The following is a 20,112-nucleotide window of genomic DNA, read 5'->3' as shown; positions in this document are numbered from 1 at the left end:
GAGGGACATGGGGACGGGGGGGGGACACGGGGACGGGGAGGACGCATTTAATGCCTTTTTCAGACGTGTTACTATATAAGCCCCATTATCTTGCTGGCTGGCGCTGGCGGTTTCGGTTGTTTTTTATTTTCTAAAGCTCATCGATCGGTGAAGTTGTGACATACGATGAATGTGTCGGTCCTAATAAAATCAAACAAACACGTACGGGCGTCGGCAAATGTCTTTCTCCTCCTCGAGGGGGGAATTCTGGCGGGATGCGGAGGTCTTCTCCTGGGTTATTTCCACCAGGGCTTTGTTCCAGGGGTCGTTATTATGTGAGATGTTTAATTTTTATTTTTCTTTGGGGGGGGGGGGGGGGAGTGCCGCTGGAGCTGGTTTCCTTCCCCGTGGAGATGCCTAAAATGTTTGAAAATGTGAGGACCGCTGCCCGGCTGGCGTTTGGCGTCATCTTCGGATGCAGTTGAGCCCTGAGATGGCGGAGAGAGGAAGAGGAGAAGGAAGAGGAGGAGGAGGAGGAGGAGGAGGAGGAGGAGGAGGAGGAGGAGGATGGGGTCGATCCCTCACTCCCGGTGCCCGAAATAGGGTGAACGTCCCCAAAAGAGGGCGAGTTGCCCCCAGGAGCCTCTGCCAGGAGCGAGAGCGAAGCGTCAGGTGGACCAGGAGGTGAGGTGGTAGGCAGGAGGTGCTGGCAGGGGGAAGGTGGGATCCCGGTGGGATCTGGCCAGGTTGATCCCCCCAAAGCTTCCTCGCTCCCCGAGGCGGGATCCTGCAATCCCGGCGGCCGGGCTGGATTTAGAGGGGGAGACGAGGGCGAGAAGGGATTAATTCCAACCCCCCCCCCGCCCCTCCTCCTCCTCCTCCTCCTCCTCCTCCACCGTCTAATCTCTCCTGCTTTGAGGTCTGACCCCGGTTGGATCGAGGACCGGGATAACCTGGGCCGAGCCGGGCAGGATTCGTCCCGAGGCTCCGTGAAACCAGGGAGCTGGAGCCGGAGAATCCCAAATCTCCTTTTTTGGGGTATTTTTTGATTTGCTTTTAAGGATGAATGTGTTTATCTGAAGGTCCCTGGGGGTGTTGGCAGGAGGAGGGTGAAGGATGGAGCCGGGGAGGGTTTAGGGGTCCCTGTGCCCCCCCCAGTGGGTGACATTGGGGTGCCACATTGTGCCCTTAATATCATAATTAATAATAACCCAAATAATTAATGATTACCACCGATTTGTCGGTGCAGGGCTGGTTTTCATGCCTGGGGCTGGGGGCTGCTTTGGACCCCGGTGTGGGGGGGGGAGGGCAGTGCCTGGGGCTGGGATACCCCCCCTGGGGTGGGAAGAGGCCCCGCCCCTTCCCCATGCCCCTCCCCCTCGGAGGCTCCGCCCCCACCTGCGGGCGGCTCCCCCCCCCCCCCCCCCCCCCGGGTCCCGGCCCCCCCCCTCTGGCACCTGCGGGTCCGGCCATGGGCGCGCTGCCGCGGGCTGCGCTGGCGCTGGCTGCGCTGCTGGGTGAGCCCCGCCGCACCGGGGGGACCGGGGGGACCGGGGGGACCGGGGGGTTGCGGGGGGGGGGGGGCGAGCTGGGGGGGACCGGGCAGGATGTGCAGGAGCCAGAGAAGCAGCGGGCAGGACCCGGGGTACCGGGGATGGCACCGGGCAGGACCCGGGGTACCGGGGGGTACCGGGGGAGGGCACCGGGCAGGACCCGCGGTACCGGGGATGGCACCGAGCAGGACATGGGGTGCCGGGGGGTTACCGGGGGGTACCGGGGGCAGGCACCGTGCAGGACCCGCGGTACCCGGGGGGTGCCGGGGGGTATCGAGGAGGGCACCGGGCAGGACCCGGGGTACGGGTTGGTACCGGGGGAGGGCACCGGGCAGGACCCAGGGTACCGGGGGGTACCGAGGAGGGCACCGGGCAGGACCCAAGGTACCGGGGGGGGCACCGAGGAGGACCCGGGGTACCGGGTGGGTACCGCGCAGGACCCAGGGGTACTGGGGGGGTACTGGGGAGGACCCGGTGTACCGGGGGGGGGGGGGGCACCGGGGAGGACCCGGAATACTGGGGGGGGGTGCACCGGGCGGGACATGGGGTACTGGGGTGGTACTGGTGGGGCACCAGGTAGGACCCGGGATACTGGGGGGCGCACCAGGCAGGACCCAGGGGTACTGGGAGAGCACCGGACAGGACCTATGGGTTCTGTGGGGGCACCGGGCAGGACATGGGGGTACCGGGATGCACCAGGCAGGGCGTGGAGGAGCTGGGGGGCACCGGGCAGGACGCGGGGGTACTGGGGGCTCACTGAGCAGGGTGCGGAGCAGTGGGGTGGCATCCAGCCAGATGCATGGGAGCCCAGGGACCCCCCCTGGGGAGCTTTCATGGGGCACCGGGTGGGACACAGGGGTACCGGGGGACTCATGGCACTCCCCAGCCCCTCTCCGTGCTCTCGATCCCCCCACCCCAACAGGAAAGTGGGTGCTGGGGGGGGTGTGTGTGTGGCGATCCACCCCCATCCCCTCTTTGGGGTGCCCCAAGAGGAAGAAATCAGGGTCCCCCGGGAAAAGCCACTTTGTTCCTTGGAGCTGCTGAATGGCACCTTCCAGCACCCCCAAACCAAAAGCCACCCCATGGCGGGGGGACCCCGATGTGCCAGAGCCAGTAATTCACCTCCCTGCATGGCGTCGGGCAGGAAAAAATCAAATTTTTTTCCTCTTTCCCATAAAAACCTGCCCCTTCCCTTGTTGACTGGTGCTTTACGGCCACCCCAGTGGGTTTTGGGGTGACGGGTCTCAACCTCCCTCTGTCTCTGGCATTTTCCCCTCCTTCCCCCCCTAATCTCTAGCCCTATTTGAGGTTTTTTGGAAACGCCATGGTTGCTCCAAAGGCAAACATCCCTTGGCGTTCCCAGCGGAGGAGAGGCCTTTGGGGAAAGGAAATGGCCCCAAAAACAATGGCAGTGGCGTTTCCTCCCTGGCGGGATGCTGGGTGGGGGTCCCTGCACCCGGAGCCACTGATTTTCCCTCCTGGAAGGTTTTTTTTTCCTTGATAAAAGTTAATTGAAGGGCGTTGAGATGAGGCGTGGTGGTCACTTCATCCTTAAATCCCACCGGGATGCTCCTTTGCTGCAGCCCGACAGCGTTAATTTGCATGGGGTCCTCATGGATCCCCCCAGAAAAGTCATGCCGAGCCCTGGGGGGTGATGCTGTAGAGCCCAAGAGCACAAAACCGCAGCAAAAAGATGCTTTGAAGCCCCAAACGGGTGTTATTCCTTGGAAATTCGCTTTCAAACAGCCCGTCCCCACCCTGCAGGCTCCGTACGGGATCGTGATGGGGATAAGCGGAATGAGGGGTGATGCTCAGCATCCCTGTCCCCATCCCATCCCCATTCCCATCCCATCGCCGCCTCCTTCTCCCGCATCAGGAATTAAAGCGCGTTTCCATCTGTAGCAAAGTCACGTAGTAGTATTATTATTATTTTATTTAATTCTTTTTCCCCAAATTTGGTCTCTCTGGAGGATACGGCGCTTTCTGCCCCTCACCCCCGCCCAGGGTCATGAGAAAAGCCACCGTGGATTTTCCCAACGGACGCTGCTCCGCAGCCCGGCATCTCCTATCTGCCCGTTTATAAATAGTTGGAGTTAAGGGGAGAAAAAAAAAAAAATCCCCCAAAAATAATAAAAAAAAAAAGCTGGGTGGCTGCGTCGCATCGCTGAGATGCTCCTTGACCTTTTTCCAAGGGTTATTTTTTTTTTTTAAGGACTCATTTTTCCGGCCAGATTCCCGCTGTGTGTTTTAAATCCCAAACTTGGTCTCTCAGGATTTAATTTGGGTCTGGGTTTCACATGACTCCGGCGCCTTAATCCTATCGAATGGGGTCATCAAACCCCAACCGCCTCCAGGCATTAATTCCCCATACGGTTAATAGCTTATAGGGTCGGGGGGGGGGGGGGGGGGGGGGGGGGGGGGAATGCTGATTTGGGGAGGGGGGGATAATTTGGGGGGAGGTCCAGGCTGCACCTTGAGCTGGGAAGCAGCTTTTTTGGGGTGAAACGATGCGATTTTGGATGAGGATGGGGTGTTTAATATAGGTGTGGGGATGAATCCCGAGGTTGCTGCAGGTGCGCAAGGATTTAAAGGTATTTTTTTCCTAGGGAAAAAATTCAAAGGTGCATTTAAAGATTTATTTTTTTTTTCCGTGGGGGGGGGGAAAAATGTAAAAGTATTTCGAAAGGTAAATGTAAAGGGGTTTTTTTTCCATATGGAAAAAAATCCAAGCAGATGGCCTGGAGCAGAGGGAAAACTCCTGGGCAGGTGCTTAGCTCAGGGCAGCTGGATAAAAATCCAGATTTTTCAGCCCAAAGAGCAGCCGGGCGGTCCCAGGGTTCCCCCCCACCCCCGCTGATATGCCTATGAGCACTGGGAGCAGCTTAATTTTTTCGATCTGGTTAAAGCATTAGAGGATTTGAAGCGGCGAGGTGGCTAAAGCTGGAGCTGATGCCAAAGGGTTCGGTCCCCTGCCTGCAGCTCGAGCACCAGCTCTCCCAACCCTTTTTTAGGGTCAGATTTGTCCCAGATGAGAAATTTGGGGTGAATTCTGCAAGAAAAAGGGGATTTTGGGGACCGAGCAGCCTCCAGATTTGGATCCATCCACCTCTCCCTGTTGTGCTGGAGGGGGGGATGATGGAGCTGCAATCTCCTGCCACCGCGGTTTCAGGATGACAGAGCAAAGCTGCAACCACAGAGCGCTATTAACATCGTCATCATTAGGTTTCAGAGTTAACACACCCTGGTGAGGACACGGGGGGCCTGGCCCGCAGCCGGCACCGGCAGGTTTGCTGCAGTTGCAGTACATGGGGCTGTTTGGATGCCTTGGGGTACGACAGGCGGTGCCGGAGCATCTTTTCATCTTCCAGAGCCTGGATTTCCCCAGGGACCCGCAGCGCCTGTTGGCCCATCACCTTTTTTGTGCCCAAAAAATGTTGCTGATGGAGAAGCCGGGCTGGAAAACCGGGATTTTCCCAGCTGTTGGGGACGCACAGAGGTTTAGGAGTTGTGGTGTCATTTAATGATGCCATTAGCATCATTAATGAGCCATAATAATAATAACAATAATATAATTAATATAACTATCATTTTCATTGTTATAAAATATAATTATATTCATAATTATTATATAATGTACATGACATTATCTCTTTTATTATAGAAAATACAATATAATTATTATATACATCATATTTTCTTCTAGATTATCTAAATTTAATACAATTATATGTACAGTGATGGAGAAGCTGGGCTGAAAAAACCTGGATTTTCCCAGCTGTTGGGGATGCACAGAAGTTTAGGAGCTCTGGTGTCATTTAATGATGCCATCTGCATCATTAATGAACTATATTATTATTATTATTATTAGCATTAACATTAACATCATTATTATTAGAATTAACATCGGTTTTATCACTACTATCATTCCTATGAGTGTTATGGTAACTAATAGCACTATCACATCCCCACTATTATCACTGTTCTTATAAAAACATATGCTTATTTGTGATTATTATACTATATATGTATATTTATGATTATAGAATGCATATTATCTCTTATCTATTTTACTATATAAATTACAACAGAATTATTAGATATCATATATTTTCTTCTATACTAAATTTAATACAACTATCTTGATCGTGACATAGATTTCCAAGACAATTAACGTCCTTTTTCCATACTGTTGATTTTATTCCATGCCATAGCTGTCTATAATTAATAATAATAATAGCAGCAATTATTTTGCCCACGCTAGGGTGGCACGCAGGCTCCCCCCTGCCACCTCCCTCGCCCGGCAGCCGTTTTTCTTCCCCCTCGCCAGGACTTAAGGGTTTATGTTCTTAGCCTGGGTGAGCTATTTTTAAGCATCCTCACCAGACTGGGGCTGATTTCTCCCGGTTTTTCACCAGAGAAGGGAAATTTGATTTTTTTTATTTTTTTTTTTAAATTCCTGGGAAGACTTATCGGCCGAAGCAGAGTTTCCTGCCTGGAGCTGGAAGGCTCCGTCCGGAAACTGTGCCGATGCCTTGTCGGGAGGGGGATGAACGGATGCAGGGAGGAGGCTAAAAATACCCCCTGGGGCCTTGTTTTCCTCTTCCCACCCTGGAAATATCAAATTAAAACCCTTGAGTCTGTAGAGAAGAAGGTGAGGCTGTTGGAGCCTCCCTAAATCCTTCAAAACCAGGTTTTTTTCCCCCAAATTCCAGGTGGCAGCAAAGATTTGGGATGATGGGGTAGCATCATCCTTCCCACCCTGCATCCCAACCCAGAGCATCCCTGGGGCGCTGGCAGGACTGGGGCCAGCTGGGGACATGGATCGATGGGCGGGATGCAGGGATGGAGCTGCCGGGATGCAGGTCCTCGGTGGCATTCCCCCGGGAAAAAAAAAAAACAAACCAACCCCAGCGCAAACCCGACCTCGCCTGAGCCGATTAATTTTCCAGCTGAGCCTTACAGGCAAAGCCGGGGAGTAATCTTCCCCTGGGAGCCGGAGCATCCTTCTCCGGTCCGTGGTACCCACTGGTATCCCATTGCCTCCTCCCAGTGGCGTTTGGGGGGGATGCTGGGACACAGGGAGTGTAAGGATGGGGTATTTGGGATGGGATAGGAGTTGGGATGGGGTGAGATGGGGGTTCAGGGGAGGCCACCCGTGAATAATCCCAGTTTAGCACCAGCAGCAGAAAGGGGGGGTGCTGGGATGACAGGAAGGCCTTGTGGGGTGCATGTGGGCGCCTCCCCTCAAAATAAATCCCATGGGATGGAGGATCTGGTGCAGCATCGGGGTGGTCAGGGGTACCCCAGTGCTGTGCTAAAGGGGGGTGTCCGGCTGCGGGAGCCCCCTGGGGAGAGGCAGCGGTCCCCCAGGAGTTGGGGGGGTTTCCCCACCCCAGGCAGGGGGTAAAAGGGGGATGGGAGGGAGCGGCATTGTCCTGCATCCTCCAGAGCGGCCGGAAAGCCCTTCCCATGGCAGGGAAGGAGGAAGAACGTTCTGCTGGCCCAGCTCCCGGCAATAACTTGGGATTGTTGGGGTTTCCCTTGGGAATGGGGAGGATTTGCAACAATTGGTGGGGTTTTGTGGGAAAATGGCATGGGGTTGAGTCACGTCCCGTTTTCTTCTCTCTCCGGCTGTGGGCAGGTGTCTCCTCGGCTGTGCTGGAGGTGCACGTGGGGACAAGCTTGGTCTTCTCGGTGGAGGGGCAGCAAGCGGTGCTGCCCGCCTGGTACACCAGCCACTCCCAGAAGAAGCCCTACATCACCTGGCTGCTGAACAAGGAAGATGCTGGCCCCTTCCAGGTGAGAAGTGGGGAGGGGATGTGGGGGGAGAGGGAGGGGACAAGCCAGGCAGTGCCCATGGTGGGGAGGTGCCCGCGATGGGGAGATGCTTGTGGTGCCTATGATGAGGAGAGGTCCACCACGGGAAGGTGCCCATGGTACTTGTGATGGGGAGATGGCTATGATGGGGCCATGCCAGTAGCGCCTGCAATGGGGAGGTGCCTGTGGTGCCTGTGGTGGGGGAAAGCTCATGGTGCCCATGATGGAGTGGCGCCCATGATGGCGAGATGCTCATGGTACCCGTGATGGAGTGGTGCCCATGGTGCCCATGATGGGGAGATGCTCGTGGTGCCCACCATGGAGTGGTGCCCATGATGGGGAGGTGCCCATGATGGGGAGCTGCTCATGGTGCCCACCATGCAGAGGTGCCCACTACATGGAGGTGCCCACGGTGCCCATGACAGGCAAGCTCATGGTGCCTGCAATGGAGAGGCGCCCTTGATGGGGAGATGCTCATGGTGATGGTGACGTGTAGATGCCCACGATGAGGTCATGTCTGTGGTGCCTGCAATGGGGAGATGCTTGTGGTGCCCACAGTGGGGAGGTAGCCAAGATGGGGAGATGCCCTTGGTAGGAAGATGCTCATGGTGCCCACACTGGGGAGGTGCCCACAGTGGGGGGATGATTGTGGTGCCCATGATGCAGAGGTGCCTGCAATGGGGGGAAGCTCGTGATGATGGGTCGGTGCCCACGATGGGAGCATGTCTGTGGTGCTTGCAACAGGGAGATACCCATGAAGGGAAGATGCCCAGGACTGGGGGATGCTCATGGTGCCCATGATGCAGAGATGCCCACAGTGGGGGCATGATCATAGTGCCTGTGCTGGGGAGGTGCTCATGGTACCTGTGATGGGGAGATGCCCGTGATGGGAGGATGCGTGTGGTGCCCGTGATGGGAGGATGCGCGTGGTGCCCATGATGGGGAGATGCTCATGACAGGGTAGCTGCTCATGGTGCCCATGGCAGGGGGGTACTTGTGCTGCCCACGGTGGGGAGATGCCCACGGTTCCCATGCCATGGATGCTCAGGACACCTGAGGATGCGGGGAGCTCCTGCAGCAACGGCTACTCCACAAAATTCAGGATTTGTCAGAGGGGTTCCTCTCCTGCAACACCATCCAGATGTGACCAAGCAGGTGTTTTCCCCCATGCAGATCCTGACCTACCTGGACGGGGTGGCAAAGGTGGAGGAGACAGAGCTGAAGCCCCGCGTGGGATTCCTGTACCCCATCCTCACCCACAACATCTCGGTGTTCATCAACGCCACCCGGGAGCGTGACTCGGGCCAGTACATGTGCACCGTCAACGTGGTGGATGACGACACCAGCACAGGCAAGAACATCGGTGTCATCAACCTCACCGTCCTGGGTAAGGCTCGGCTGGTCACCCCGGCTCCTTTGGACAATCCCCCTCCCCCACCCCCACCCCGGTGTCTCTGGGGATTAATGTGGGTGCCTGCAGTGCCACCAGCCACCCCCAGCTGCCAGCTGCACGGCAGCCCCACCGTGGGAGCCAACGTGACGCTGAGCTGTGCCTCCGAGAAGGGGAAGCCCTCGCCCGGGTACCAGTGGCAGCGCACGGCCCCCACCCTGCAGGTCTTCTTCCCCCCTGCCCAGGGTAAGGTGGCACAGCGGGGGGCTGGCGGGGCGGGGGGCGGGGGGGTTGGAAAATCCTGGGAAGCTTCAGCTGGGGGATGCTTTCAGCTTTGTCCCCCTAACCCTGCCCCAGGAGAGTGTCCCCCTAACCCTGCCCCAGGGCAATGTCCCCCTAACCCTGCCCCAGGAGAGTGTCCCCCTAACCCTGCCCCAGGAGAGTGTCCCCCTAACCCTGCCCCAGGGCAATGTCCCCCTAACCCTGCCCCAGGAGAGTGTCCCCCCTAACCCTGCCCCAGGGGAGTGTCCCCCTAACCCTGCCCCAGGGCAATGTCCCCCTAACCCTGCCCCAGGAGAGTGTCCCCCTAACCCTGCCCCAGGGGAGTGTCCCCCTAACCCTGCCCCAGGGCACTGTCCCCCTAACCCTGCCCCAGGGCAATGTCCCCCTAACCCTGCCCCAGGGGAGTGTCCCCCTAACCCTGCCCCAGGGCAATGTCCCCCTAACCCTGCCCCAGGGGAGTGTCCCCCTAACCCTGCCCCAGGGCACTGTCCCCCTAACCCTGCCCCAGGGGAGTGTCCCCCTAACCCTGCCCCAGGGCACTGTCCCCCTAACCCTGCCCCAGGGCAATGTCCCCCTAACCCTGCCCCAGGAGAGTGTCCCCCTAACCCTGCCCCAGGAGAGTGTCCCCCTAACCCTGCCCCAGGGCAATGTCCCCCTAACCCTGCCCCAGGGCACTGTCCCCCTAACCCTGCCCAGGGCAATGTCCCCTAACCCTGCCCCAGGGAGTGTCCCCCTAACCCTGCCCCAGGGAGTGTCCCCCTAACCCTGCCCCAGGCATGTCCCCCTAACCCTGCCCCAGGGCAATGTCCCCCTAACCCTGCCCCAGGAGAGTGTCCCCCTAACCCTGCCCCAGGGAGTGTCCCCCTAACCCTGCCCCAGGGCAATGTCCCCTAACCCTGCCCCAGGGAGTGTCCCCCTAACCCTGCCCCAGGAGAGTGTCCCCCTAACCCTGCCCAGGGCAATGTCCCCCTAACCCTGCCCAGGGAGTGTCCCCCTAACCCTGCCCCAGAGTGTCCCCTAACCCTGCCCCAGGAGAGTGTCCCCCTAACCCTGCCCCAGGGAGTGTCCCCCTAACCCTGCCCCAGGAATGTCCCCCTAACCCTGCCCCAGGGCAATGTCCCCCAACCCTGCCCCAGGAGAGTGTCCCCCTAACCCTGCCCCAGGGCAATGTCCCCCTAACCCTGCCCCAGGGCAATGTCCCCCTAACCCTGCCCCAGGAGAGTGTCCCCCTAACCCTGCCCCAGGAGAGTGTCCCCCTAACCCTGCCCCAGGGCAATGTCCCCCTAACCCTGCCCCAGGGAGAGTGTCCCCCTAACCCTGCCCCAGAAGTGTCCCCCTAACCCGCCCCAGGAGAGTGTCCCCCTAACCCTGCCCCAGGGCAATGTCCCCCTAAACCCTGCCCCAGGAGAGTGTCCCCCTAACCCTGCCCCAGGAGAGTGTCCCCCTAACCCAGCCCCAGGCAATGTCCCCCTAACCCTGCCCCAGAGAGTGTCCCCTAACCCTGCCCCAGGGCAATGTCCCCTAACCCTGCCCCAGGAAGTGTCCCCCTAACCCTGCCCCAGGAGAGTGTCCCCCTAACCCTGCCCCAGGGCAATGTCCCCCTAACCCTGCCCCAGGGAGAGTGTCCCCCTAACCCTGCCCCAGAAGTGTCCCCCTAACCCGCCCCAGGAGAGTGTCCCCCTAACCCTGCCCCAGGGCAATGTCCCCCCAAACCCTGCCCCAGGGGAGTGTCCCCCGAACCCTGCCCCAGGAGAGTGTCCCCCTAACCCTGCCCCAGGCAATGTCCCCCTAACCCTGCCCCAGAGAGTGTCCCCTAACCCTGCCCCAGGAGAGTGTCCCCCCAAACCCTGCCCCAGGGCAATGTCCCCCTAACCCTGCCCCAGGGCACTGTCCCCCTAACCCTGCCCCAGGGGAGTGTCCCCCTAACCCTGCCCCAGGAGAGTGTCCCCCTAACCCTGCCCCAGGGCACTGTCCCCCTAACCCTGCCCCAGGAGAGTGTCCCCCTAACCCTGCCCCAGGGCAATGTCCCCCTAACCCTGCCCCAGGGCAATGTCCCCCTAACCCTGCCCCAGGGGAGTGTCCCCCTAACCCTGCCCCAGGGGAATGTCCCCCTAACCCTGCCCCAGGAGAGTGTCCCCCTAACCCTGCCCCAGGAGAGTGTCCCCCTAACCCTGCCCCAGGAGAGTGTCCCCCTAACCCTGCCCCAGGGCAATGTCCCCCTAACCCTGCCCCAGGGGAGTGTCCCCCTAACCCTGCCCCAGGAGAGTGTCCCCCTAACCCTGCCCCAGGGCAATGTCCCCCTAACCCTGCCCCAGGGGAGTGTCCCCCTAACCCTGCCCCAGGGGAATGTCCCCCTAACCCTGCCCCAGGAGAGTGTCCCCCTAACCCTGCCCCAGGAGAGTGTCCCCCTAACCCTGCCCCAGGGCACTGTCCCCTTAACCCTGCCCCAGGGGAATGTCCCCCTAACCCTGCCCCAGGGGAGTGTCCCCCTAACCCTGCCCCAGGAGAGTGTCCCCCTAACCCTGCCCCAGGGCAATGTCCCCCTAACCCTGCCCGCTCCCTGTCCAAGGAGGTTTTGGGGGGCACAGGCCGGTGGTCCCAGGGCAGCACCTGAATTTCTCGCCCGCAGACCGGGCCAGGGGCACCCTCAAGCTGACCAACCTCTCCCTGGACATGTCGGGTCTCTACGTCTGCGTGGCTGAGAACCAAGCGGGTTCAGCCGAGTGCAGCATCCTCCTGGAGGTGCACTCAAGTGAGTACTGAGTACGTGTCCACAGGGCTGGGGAGTGTGGGAGCACGGTCCCCACGAGGTCCCTGTGGGGTCCACATGGAAATAAGGAGGGAGGCGACCTCCCCCCGTCCCCGCCACCTCCCTGCCTCTCTCCGGCAGCTAGCACCAAAGCAGTCATCGCCGGCGCCGTGCTGGGCTCCCTGGGTGCCCTTGCCACTGTCATCTTCTTCGCCCAGCGAGTCGTTGGCTACCGGAGGAAGAAACGTGACTGCCAGGAGGAGGCAGCCAACGAGATCAAGTGAGGCGCCCCTCCTGCGGAGGCGGTTCAAGTTGTCATCGCTAGCTTTCAGGGTTAATGAGGGAGGAGGAGGTTTCCATCTCTGGCCAGTCATCATTAGGTTTCAGAGTTAACGAGGGGTGGGGAGGAAGGTTTCCATCTCTGGCCAGTCATCATTAGGTTTCAGAGTTAACGGGAGTGGGGAGGAGGTTTCCATTTCTGGCCAGTCATTGCTAGTTTTCAGAGCTAATGGGGGAGGAGGTTTCCATCTCCAGCCAGCCGTCATTAGGTTTCAGAATTAACAAGGGCATTTTCCGCTTCTGTTTCCCCCCCCTTTCCCTCTTGCTCCCCTCTTTTGGGGTCCAGGAGCTGTGGCACCACCTTGGGGGCCCCATTGCTTTGGTGGGGGGCTGCTGGGGAGGGGAATATTGGGCTTGCTCAGCGCTGATCTCTCCGACGTTGTCCCCTCTCGGCAGGGAAGACGCCGTGGCCCCCAAAACCCCCACGTGGGCGAGGAGCCCGGCTTCGGACACCATCTCCAAAACCAGCACCTTGTCCTCCATCGCCGGCACCCGGGAGAGACCCTACGGTGCCAAACCCCCCTCCGACACCGCCTCCATCCTCACCACCACCGGCAGCTACCGGGGACCCCCACCCCGGGGAGGGGGACGCGTCCCCAGCCTCTCCCCCCCCACCATTAACGGGGTCCCCCAGCGCCGCCAGGATCCGGCCGCCCCCCCGGGGTCGTTGCCCCCCTCCAGCTTGGCACGGGCAGGCGCCATCCCCGTCATGGTGCCGGCACAGAGCCGAGCCGGCTCCTTGGTGTGAGCCCCCCCACCCCCAAAAGAAAGGGGTGCTCGTATGCAGAACGCAGACACCCCCTCATTTTCTGGGGTGTTTTTTTTCCCCTTTTTGGGTTGGTTTTTTCCTTTTTAAAAGACGCCTCAAGCAGCTGGACTCGTCGTGGGGTTGTTTAATGGATGCGGGAGGCTCCTCGGGTTTGGGGGGGCCGAGTCTCCCCGTAAATATAACACCCCAAAATAGCCCTGGCCCCGCCTGGAGGGGGGGATCCTCTTATTTTTTATATATATATATATATATATATATATATATATCAGTTGAAATGGGGGATTTTTTCATAAAAGAGCATTAGAAGCAGGGGGGGCAAACGAGGGGTCGGGGGTGGGGGTGGGGCACGCACTTTTTTTAGGGGTTTTCTGATTAAAAGTGGCCGCGCTGTTCGGCGCCTTCGTTTTGGGTGAGTTTGTGGGGATTCAGGGAGTTGGGGGCCCCATGTCCCTCCGGGTGATGTCATAGCGGCTGTGTGATGTCACAGCGCACCGGCCGGGGTCCTCAGGGTAGCCTCTGTGGCATGTGTGTGTTGTCACACCCCAAGGCCCATCGCTGGTCCGTCACCGTGATGTCACACCCTGTGTCAGGCAGGATGATGTCACAACGAGTGTGTGACATCACAGCACCCAGCTCATGCCGGTGTGACCCCCCGCTGGCTGCCGCATCCATCGGCGATGTCGTGTGCGCCTGTGTGATGTCACACCCGCCATCACACAGCCAGGGGTGACATGACACATGCCTATGTGATGTCACACCAGCTGTCACACGTCCAGCAGTGACGTCACACCACCCAGCTCATGGCTGCAAAGCGTGACATGAGCTGTCTCCCACTCAGGAGCGGCATCATGCCATACCACGCACGCTTGCGTGACGTCACGCCAGCCATCGCACGCCCTGCAGTGATGTCACATGTGGCTGGATGGTGTCACACCAGCCACCACACGCCTGCCAGTGACGTCACACATGCATGTATGGCATCACCCGCCCCGTGACCATCCCACCTTCGCACCGCTGTGACCTCACCACTCTGCCGGGTGACATCGAAGGGCACAAAGGACAGGCAGGGCCTCTGGCAGGGATGTTTATTGGGGTGGGGGGGGGCTGGGGCAGGGGGCAGCGGCCGGGGGCAGGGGCAGAGCCTGGCTGTGGGGGGACCCCGGGGGGTGCATGCGGGGGGGTGGCGGGGCGAAGCGGGGGCTCCTGGGCCTCTGTGGTCAGCGGGGGCTCGGCGGTGAGGGGGTCCGGGGAGCGCCTGGTGGCCCCTGCAAGCAAGGAGAGAGCAGTCAGCCCTGCCTGCACCCTGCTCCTGCACCCTGCTCCTGCACCCTGCTCCTGCACCCTGCACCCTGCGCCCTGCTTGCACCCTGCTCCTGCACCCTGCGCCCTGCCTGCACCTTGCTCCTGCACCCTGCTCCTGCACCCTGCGCCCTGCCTGCACCCTGCTCCTGCACCCTGCTCCTGCACCCTGCGCCCTGCCCGCACCCTGCTCCTGCACCCTGCTCCTGCACCCTGCGCCCTGCCTGCACCCTGCTCCTGCACCCTGCTCCTGCACCCTGCGCCCTGCCTGCACCCTGCTCCTGCACCCTGCTCCTGCACCCTGCTGCTGCACCCTGCTGCTGCACCCTGTGCCCTGCCTGCACCCTGCTCCTGCACCCTGCTCCTGCACCCTGCGCCCTGCCCACACCCTGCTCCTGCACCCTGCGCCCTGCCTGCACCCTGCTCCTGCACCCTGCACCGTGTTCCTGCACCCTGCTCCTGCACCCTGCTCCTGCACCCTGCGCCCTGCCTGCACCCTGCTCCTGCACCCTGCTCCTGCACCCTGCTCCTGCACCCTGCTCCTGCACCCTGCGCCCTGCCTGCACCCTGCTCCTGCACCCTGCTCCTGCACCCTGCTCCTGCACCCTGCTCCTGCACCCTGTGCCCTGCCTGCACCCTGCTCCTGCACCCTGCTCCTGCACCCTGCTCCTGCACCCTGCTCCTGCACCCTGTGCCCTGCCTGCACCCTGCTCCTGCACCCTGCTCCTGCACCCTGCTGCTGCACCCTGTGCCCTGCCTGCACCCTGCTCCTGCACCCTGCACCCTGCCCACACCCTGCTGCTGCACCCTGCGCCCTGCCTGCACCCTGCCCACACCCTGCTGCTGCACCCTGCTCCTGCACCCTGTGTCCTGCCTGCACCCTGTCCCTGCACCCTGCTCCTGCACCCTGTGTCCTGCCTGCACCCTGCCTGCACCCTGCCCCTCCACCCTGCCCCTACCCTGCCCGTGCCCTGTTCTTGCACCTTGCTGCTGCATCCTGCACCCTCTCCGTGCCCCGTCCCCCCCCTGCCAGCACCCCTGCCTGCACCCTGCCCACGCCCTGCTCCTGCAGCTCTCATCCTCTCCATGCCCTGCCCACACCCTGCCTGCACCCTGCCCATGCCCTACTTGCAGCCCGCCCACACCCTGCCTGTGCCCTGCTCCTGCACCCGTGTCCTGCTGCCTGCAACCTGCCCTCGCCCAGCCCCATCCCAGCAGCCGGGGGTGGGGGGACACCCAGCCTGGGCCCCCCAGGCCAGAGGACCCCGGTGGGAGGGGGTGAACCCAGCTCACCCGATGCAAGCCTGCCCAGCCCACCTAACGAGGCAGCCCTAACAAACCCCATGGCCCTAATAAGCTTCACAGCCCCTGCACTTGGCAGTTGCTTCCCTGTTGCATCCCCATGGCATCCTCCCTGCAGTCCCACTGACTCCCGACTGCATCCTCGCTGAATCCCCACTGCAGCCCCACTGACTGCCCGTTGCTTTCCCATTGCCTTTCCAGTGCAGCCCCACAGCACCCTCGCTGAATCCCCACTGCATCCCGATTGCATCCCCACTGCATACTCAGTCCGTGCTCATCGCATCCTCACTGAATCCCTGTTGCATCCTCAGCTCATTCCCACTGCATTCTCACTGCATCCTCACTGCATACCCAGTTCATCCCGCTTGCATCCCCACTGCATCCCCACTGCATCTTTAGTTTGGTCCCCACTGCATCCCCAGTTCTTTCCTACTGCATTCCCACTGCATCCTTTAGTGCATCCCCACTGAACTCTCACTGTACCCCCATTGCATCCTTACCGCATCCCTGCTTCATCCCCGTTGAATCCCCACTGCACCCCAGTTCCATCCCATCTGCATCCCCACCAGCCCCGACACACACACACGTGGCCAAGCCGGCAGCAAGACCTCCCCACCACTAATCCCAAACCAGCCTTCGGCGCAGCCGGGGCCGTTCTCTGCTCGCCACGCCGGCACGGCACAGGGCATGGCACAACCACCCCCCAGGCCCCAATGCCACGCGGCCTCGGCATCGTGGGCGCTTTTTAAATTTACCTTTTCCTGCCAGGAGACTGTGACATAGGCTTTTAAAAATAGCATGTGCTGAGGCGAGGCGTTTGGGGTGGTGTTGCTAAGGGAGAAATTCAATTCAAATCTAGGGCTTCGCCTTCCCATGCTAACTACTACGGCGCGCTCCCAAAATTAGGGCAGGCAGGGGCTGCCTGCCTGCGTGCTTTTACCTCCTGGGAAGAAAAATCCCTTCTCCGTCCCGAATCGGCATGGGGAAGGATGCTTGGAGCAGCATCCTTGTAAAAATGACCTGATTTTGGAGGGAAAAAGGGAGATTCGGGGCGTACCTAGTCGCCGTTGCGGAGGTCGCCGCCGCGGGTGCTGTTGGCGCACTCGGCGTCCTTGGTTTTCCGATCGATCTCACCCCCTTTGATCTTCTTGCGGGTCATATGGCCGCGGAAACTAGCCTGGATCTTGGCGGCCGCCGCGTTGGCGTCAGGATCATCCAAAGGGATGTCCAGGATGTCCTCGTCCAGCTTTGTGCAGGCTCCCTCCTGCTGGCGCCAACAGGAGGGTTATGGCCGGTGGCACGCCAGAAAGGGCATCCCTCCCCAATTAAATCCATTAAATAAGGTCCTAAATTAGCCCCTGTGCTAAAAGTTAGGTTTCTTGGCTAAAAATCAGGGTCCTTTGTTAAAAATCAGGGTCCTTTGCTAAAAATCAGGGTGCCTTGCGGGTGTCTCAGGGGATGGGCAACCGAAGGTGCGGCAGGGGGAGATGCTTCGCCCCCTGCTCGTCCCTAAATCTATCCCCTGGACCACCTGGCTGCAGGAAGCCGGACCCCACCAGCCCCGCTGGGGCTGGATCCTGCTTCCTCGAAGGGTGTGATACAGGGAGAGGAACATCCATGGGAGCAGAGGGTGGGTTTGAGGGAGGGGATTTTTGGCACAGGGGGGGTCACACTGCACAAGCCAAGCTGGCTCTGCCTCAGTTTCCCCTTCCCTCACAGCCTGTTGCATCTTCCCGCATACCTCCTCAGGGCTTTGGCTGAAAACACCAGGAAATTAGGGAAGGGAGTGATGCCGGAGGGGAGGAAAAGCCTCCCCAGGGATAAATCACCACAGCCCACTCCCCTGCTGCCACATCCCACCGGAGCGGTTGGACCCAGCGCCGAGGTCAAGGAGGGAAAAATCCCACGGGAAAAATAAACGAGACAGGAGCAAGCTGGTGCTGGACACTCTGGTGCCAGCAGCGGCGGGGGTGCATCCTTCTCATCACCCCAGGAGGGCTTTAAAGGACTTAAAAAGAGTTTTGGGTTTTTTTGGAAGCTGCAGATTTGAGGAGGATGCTCTTCCCCTCGGAGCTTGCCGCGGCTCCGTAAAGTTGCTCGGGTTGTTTTACTGTCGTGAAAGGTGAGGGGAGCAAAAGAGCGGCGGCGGCTTAAGTGACGGGTCCGAGGGGGAAATGATATGTCCAGGGTGGAAATGTTATAGCCAGGGCTGGAAATCCTATATCCATGGGAGAAATCCTATATCCAGGGGGAAGAAATCCTATATCCAGGGGGAAGGAATCCTATATTCAGGGGAGAAATCCTATATGGGGGAGCAGGGACCTATATCCAGGAGAGAAATCCTATATCCAGGGGGAGAAATACTATATCCAGGAAAGAAATCCTATATTCAGGAGAGAAAACCTATACCCAGGGGGAGAAAGCCTATATCCAGGAAAGAAATCCTATATGCAGGGGAGAAATCCTATATGGGGGGACGATGACAGACACCTATATCCAGAGGAGAAATCCTATATCCAGGGGGAGAAATCCTACATGCAGAGGGTAAAAACCTGTATCCAGGGAAAAATCCTAAATTTAGAGGGAGAAATCCTATATATGGCGGGGAATATCCTATATCCAGGGGGGATAAATCCTATACCCAGGGTGGGCTTTGCCTCTCTGGAGGTGCCCAGGAGGGGAGATGGGAGCTACTGTCTGCTGGCGGCTAAGCAGGAGGGGGAAAAAGGGGAAAAAAGGGGGGAAAGGGGGAAAAAAAGAGGGAGGGGAGGGAGAAAGGGAGGAAAAACGTTGTGCTTTCCCGCTGGATCAGCTCCCTGAGCCGACTGGCGGTTGGGTGGCAAGGGGTGCTCACCCTCAGGTGGGGACGGAGGGGTACAGCCCCCTTGCTTGCCCCAATTTATCCCTTTATTCATCAAGCCACCCCTGATCCTGCCTGGAGAGTAATTGGAATTGGGGGGGGGGGGCGGGGAGCAGGGGGTGAAGTGAGAAAAAGCTGAATAAAAGCAGAACCCCTCATCCTGGCAGCTGGATTTGGGGATGGGGGGACTTTCCTGACCGGGATATGGGATGCTGCCCATGGTGCAGGCTGGCTGCTGGCCCCAGCGGGATGGATCCTGAACTGGTGTGAAATGGGAGGGGGGGGGGGCTCTGGGGTGGGGGTATGGGCCTGGGGGGCTGCAGCAGCACCGGGTGAGGGGGGGATGGACGCAGAGTTGGTTGAGCTGTTGGGTGCAGCACCCATCCGCAGCATCACCCCCCTGCAAATACCCCCCCACCTACATCACCACCCCAAATCCCCTCCACCGCCCCCGTACCCCGCTCCAGGAGGAGGTTGGGGGGGAGGGGGGGGCAATAACAATATTAATCAATTAAATGCAGAAAGGTGAGATGCTGGGGGGAAAGGGGGAAACCTACGTTGCAGCAGTCCATGGCGGAGGACGGGTGGGCGGCCAGCGATGGGCGAGGGGCTCCGGCAGGGTCTCGCTTCCCCGGCAGCTCTCCCGGCGCAGGTGGCAAGTTGAGCGGAGCCGCTTGCCTACGTAATGTGCTTTCCTCCGGGCGAGCCTATCAGCCCTACACCCCTGCCAGGCTTTTAGTTGGGGGGGTTTTTATTTTTTTTTTTTTTTTTTTTTCCCTTTCTCCTCTTTTTTTTTTTTTTTTTTTTTTTTTAACCTCCTCCAATTTTATTTCGCAGCCTCCAACTCCCTCCTAATGCTTAAAGGAGCCGGCAGCTCGCGTCGGAGTTTTGTGTAATATAAAATTACACGCAGAGGATGCGATCAAATATTTAACGGCGCTTTCGGGTTTCGCCCTCGGTGTGGCGGGTTTAATAGGGCCGTGCTGAAATTTGCAGTGACTTTTTGGGGGACGGAGAGGGGTGAAGCTGCGACAAAAGGGGGGTGATGGGTTATTTGTCTGGGGGGGGTGTTGCTTGGCCCCCAGTGATGCTGGAGGAGGGTTTTGCCCCCTGGGTTTGTTTGCACGGGACACGGGGGTAAAACCTTCATGACCTACTTCGGTCTTGGTCCTGAGGAGTGTGAGGATGAGGATGGTAAGGACGAGGATGGCGAGGATGAGGATGACAAGGAAGGGTGGGCATGGCGGGACACTACATCCCACCGAGCATCTGCTGAAGGCCCGGGGTGATGTGCCCAGACGTGGACTCTACGCAGAGGAGGGGGCTCTATTTTTGAGGTTTGGGGATCCCTCCCCTGCTCACAGGAGCATCCCACCCCCCAAATGTGGGGGGGTTGCCAGTCAGACCTGCAGACCCAGCCATTTTTCCAGCCCTTGGTGCTATCTGCGGACCCTGCTTTTGCCTTCAGACCACGCCAAGGTGCCAGGGCTGATGGGGTGAGATGGGGGGACCCCAGGAAAGAGGAGAGATGCCCAGGGCAATGTGGGGGGCTGCAGCTCGCAGCCCCCCCATCGCCTGCCTCACTCGCCTCTAATCCGGGTTTGGGAGTTGCTAAGCAACTGCATAAGTCGCCCGTGGGCTCTGTGCGCTGATGCTGGCTCCGGCTGGCCCCCAAAACACAGCGCGGCCCCCCAAGCCGGGCAGCGGCACCCCCCGGTCCACCAGCGCATTCGGGCCTCCCCAGCTCTCCCCAGCTGGGCTTGCTCACAGGGA

At 59.7% G+C, this 20,112-nt stretch overlaps 2 protein-coding genes across 5 annotated transcripts; one reads left to right on the top strand and one right to left on the bottom strand.

Annotated features, from left to right (window-relative positions):
* The first annotated feature begins 24 nt into the window (after positions 1-24).
* On the top strand, positions 25-13,173 carry ESAM (endothelial cell adhesion molecule). 3 transcript variants are annotated; one of them, XM_037409874.1, is made up of 8 exons: positions 370-663; positions 899-1,017; positions 7,174-7,331; positions 8,523-8,736; positions 8,830-8,985; positions 11,651-11,773; positions 11,912-12,050; positions 12,506-13,173. In XM_037409874.1, the coding sequence occupies exons 1-8, from the start codon at positions 455-457 to the stop codon at positions 12,855-12,857; spliced, it is 1,470 nt and encodes a 489-aa protein (XP_037265771.1). In that variant the 5' UTR covers positions 370-454; the 3' UTR covers positions 12,858-13,173. The 3 variants fall into 3 exon arrangements, with proteins under 3 accessions (XP_037265772.1, XP_037265771.1, XP_037265774.1); XM_037409875.1 differs by lacking the exon at positions 8,830-8,985 and having other exon boundaries at positions 25-663; XM_037409877.1 differs by lacking the exons at positions 370-663; positions 899-1,017 and adding an exon at positions 1,414-1,496.
* On the bottom strand, positions 13,126-19,066 carry NRGN (neurogranin). 2 transcript variants are annotated; one of them, XM_037409879.1, is made up of 3 exons: positions 18,897-19,066; positions 16,537-16,746; positions 13,126-14,143 (listed from the first exon to the last, which is right to left on the bottom strand). In XM_037409879.1, the coding sequence occupies exons 1-2, from the start codon at positions 18,909-18,911 to the stop codon at positions 16,537-16,539; spliced, it is 225 nt and encodes a 74-aa protein (XP_037265776.1). In that variant the 5' UTR covers positions 18,912-19,066; the 3' UTR covers positions 13,126-14,143. The 2 variants fall into 2 exon arrangements, with proteins under 2 accessions (XP_037265776.1, XP_037265777.1); XM_037409880.1 differs by having other exon boundaries at positions 16,537-16,743.
* Between the last annotated feature and the right edge of the window lie 1,046 nt (positions 19,067-20,112).

The sequence above is a fragment of the Falco rusticolus genome, chromosome 16, assembly GCF_015220075.1.
Source record: "Falco rusticolus isolate bFalRus1 chromosome 16, bFalRus1.pri, whole genome shotgun sequence".
Classification (NCBI taxonomy): Eukaryota; Metazoa; Chordata; class Aves; order Falconiformes; family Falconidae; genus Falco; species Falco rusticolus.
Note: the sequence above shows the minus strand (reverse complement) of the source record. Positions and strands in the feature narration are given on the sequence as shown.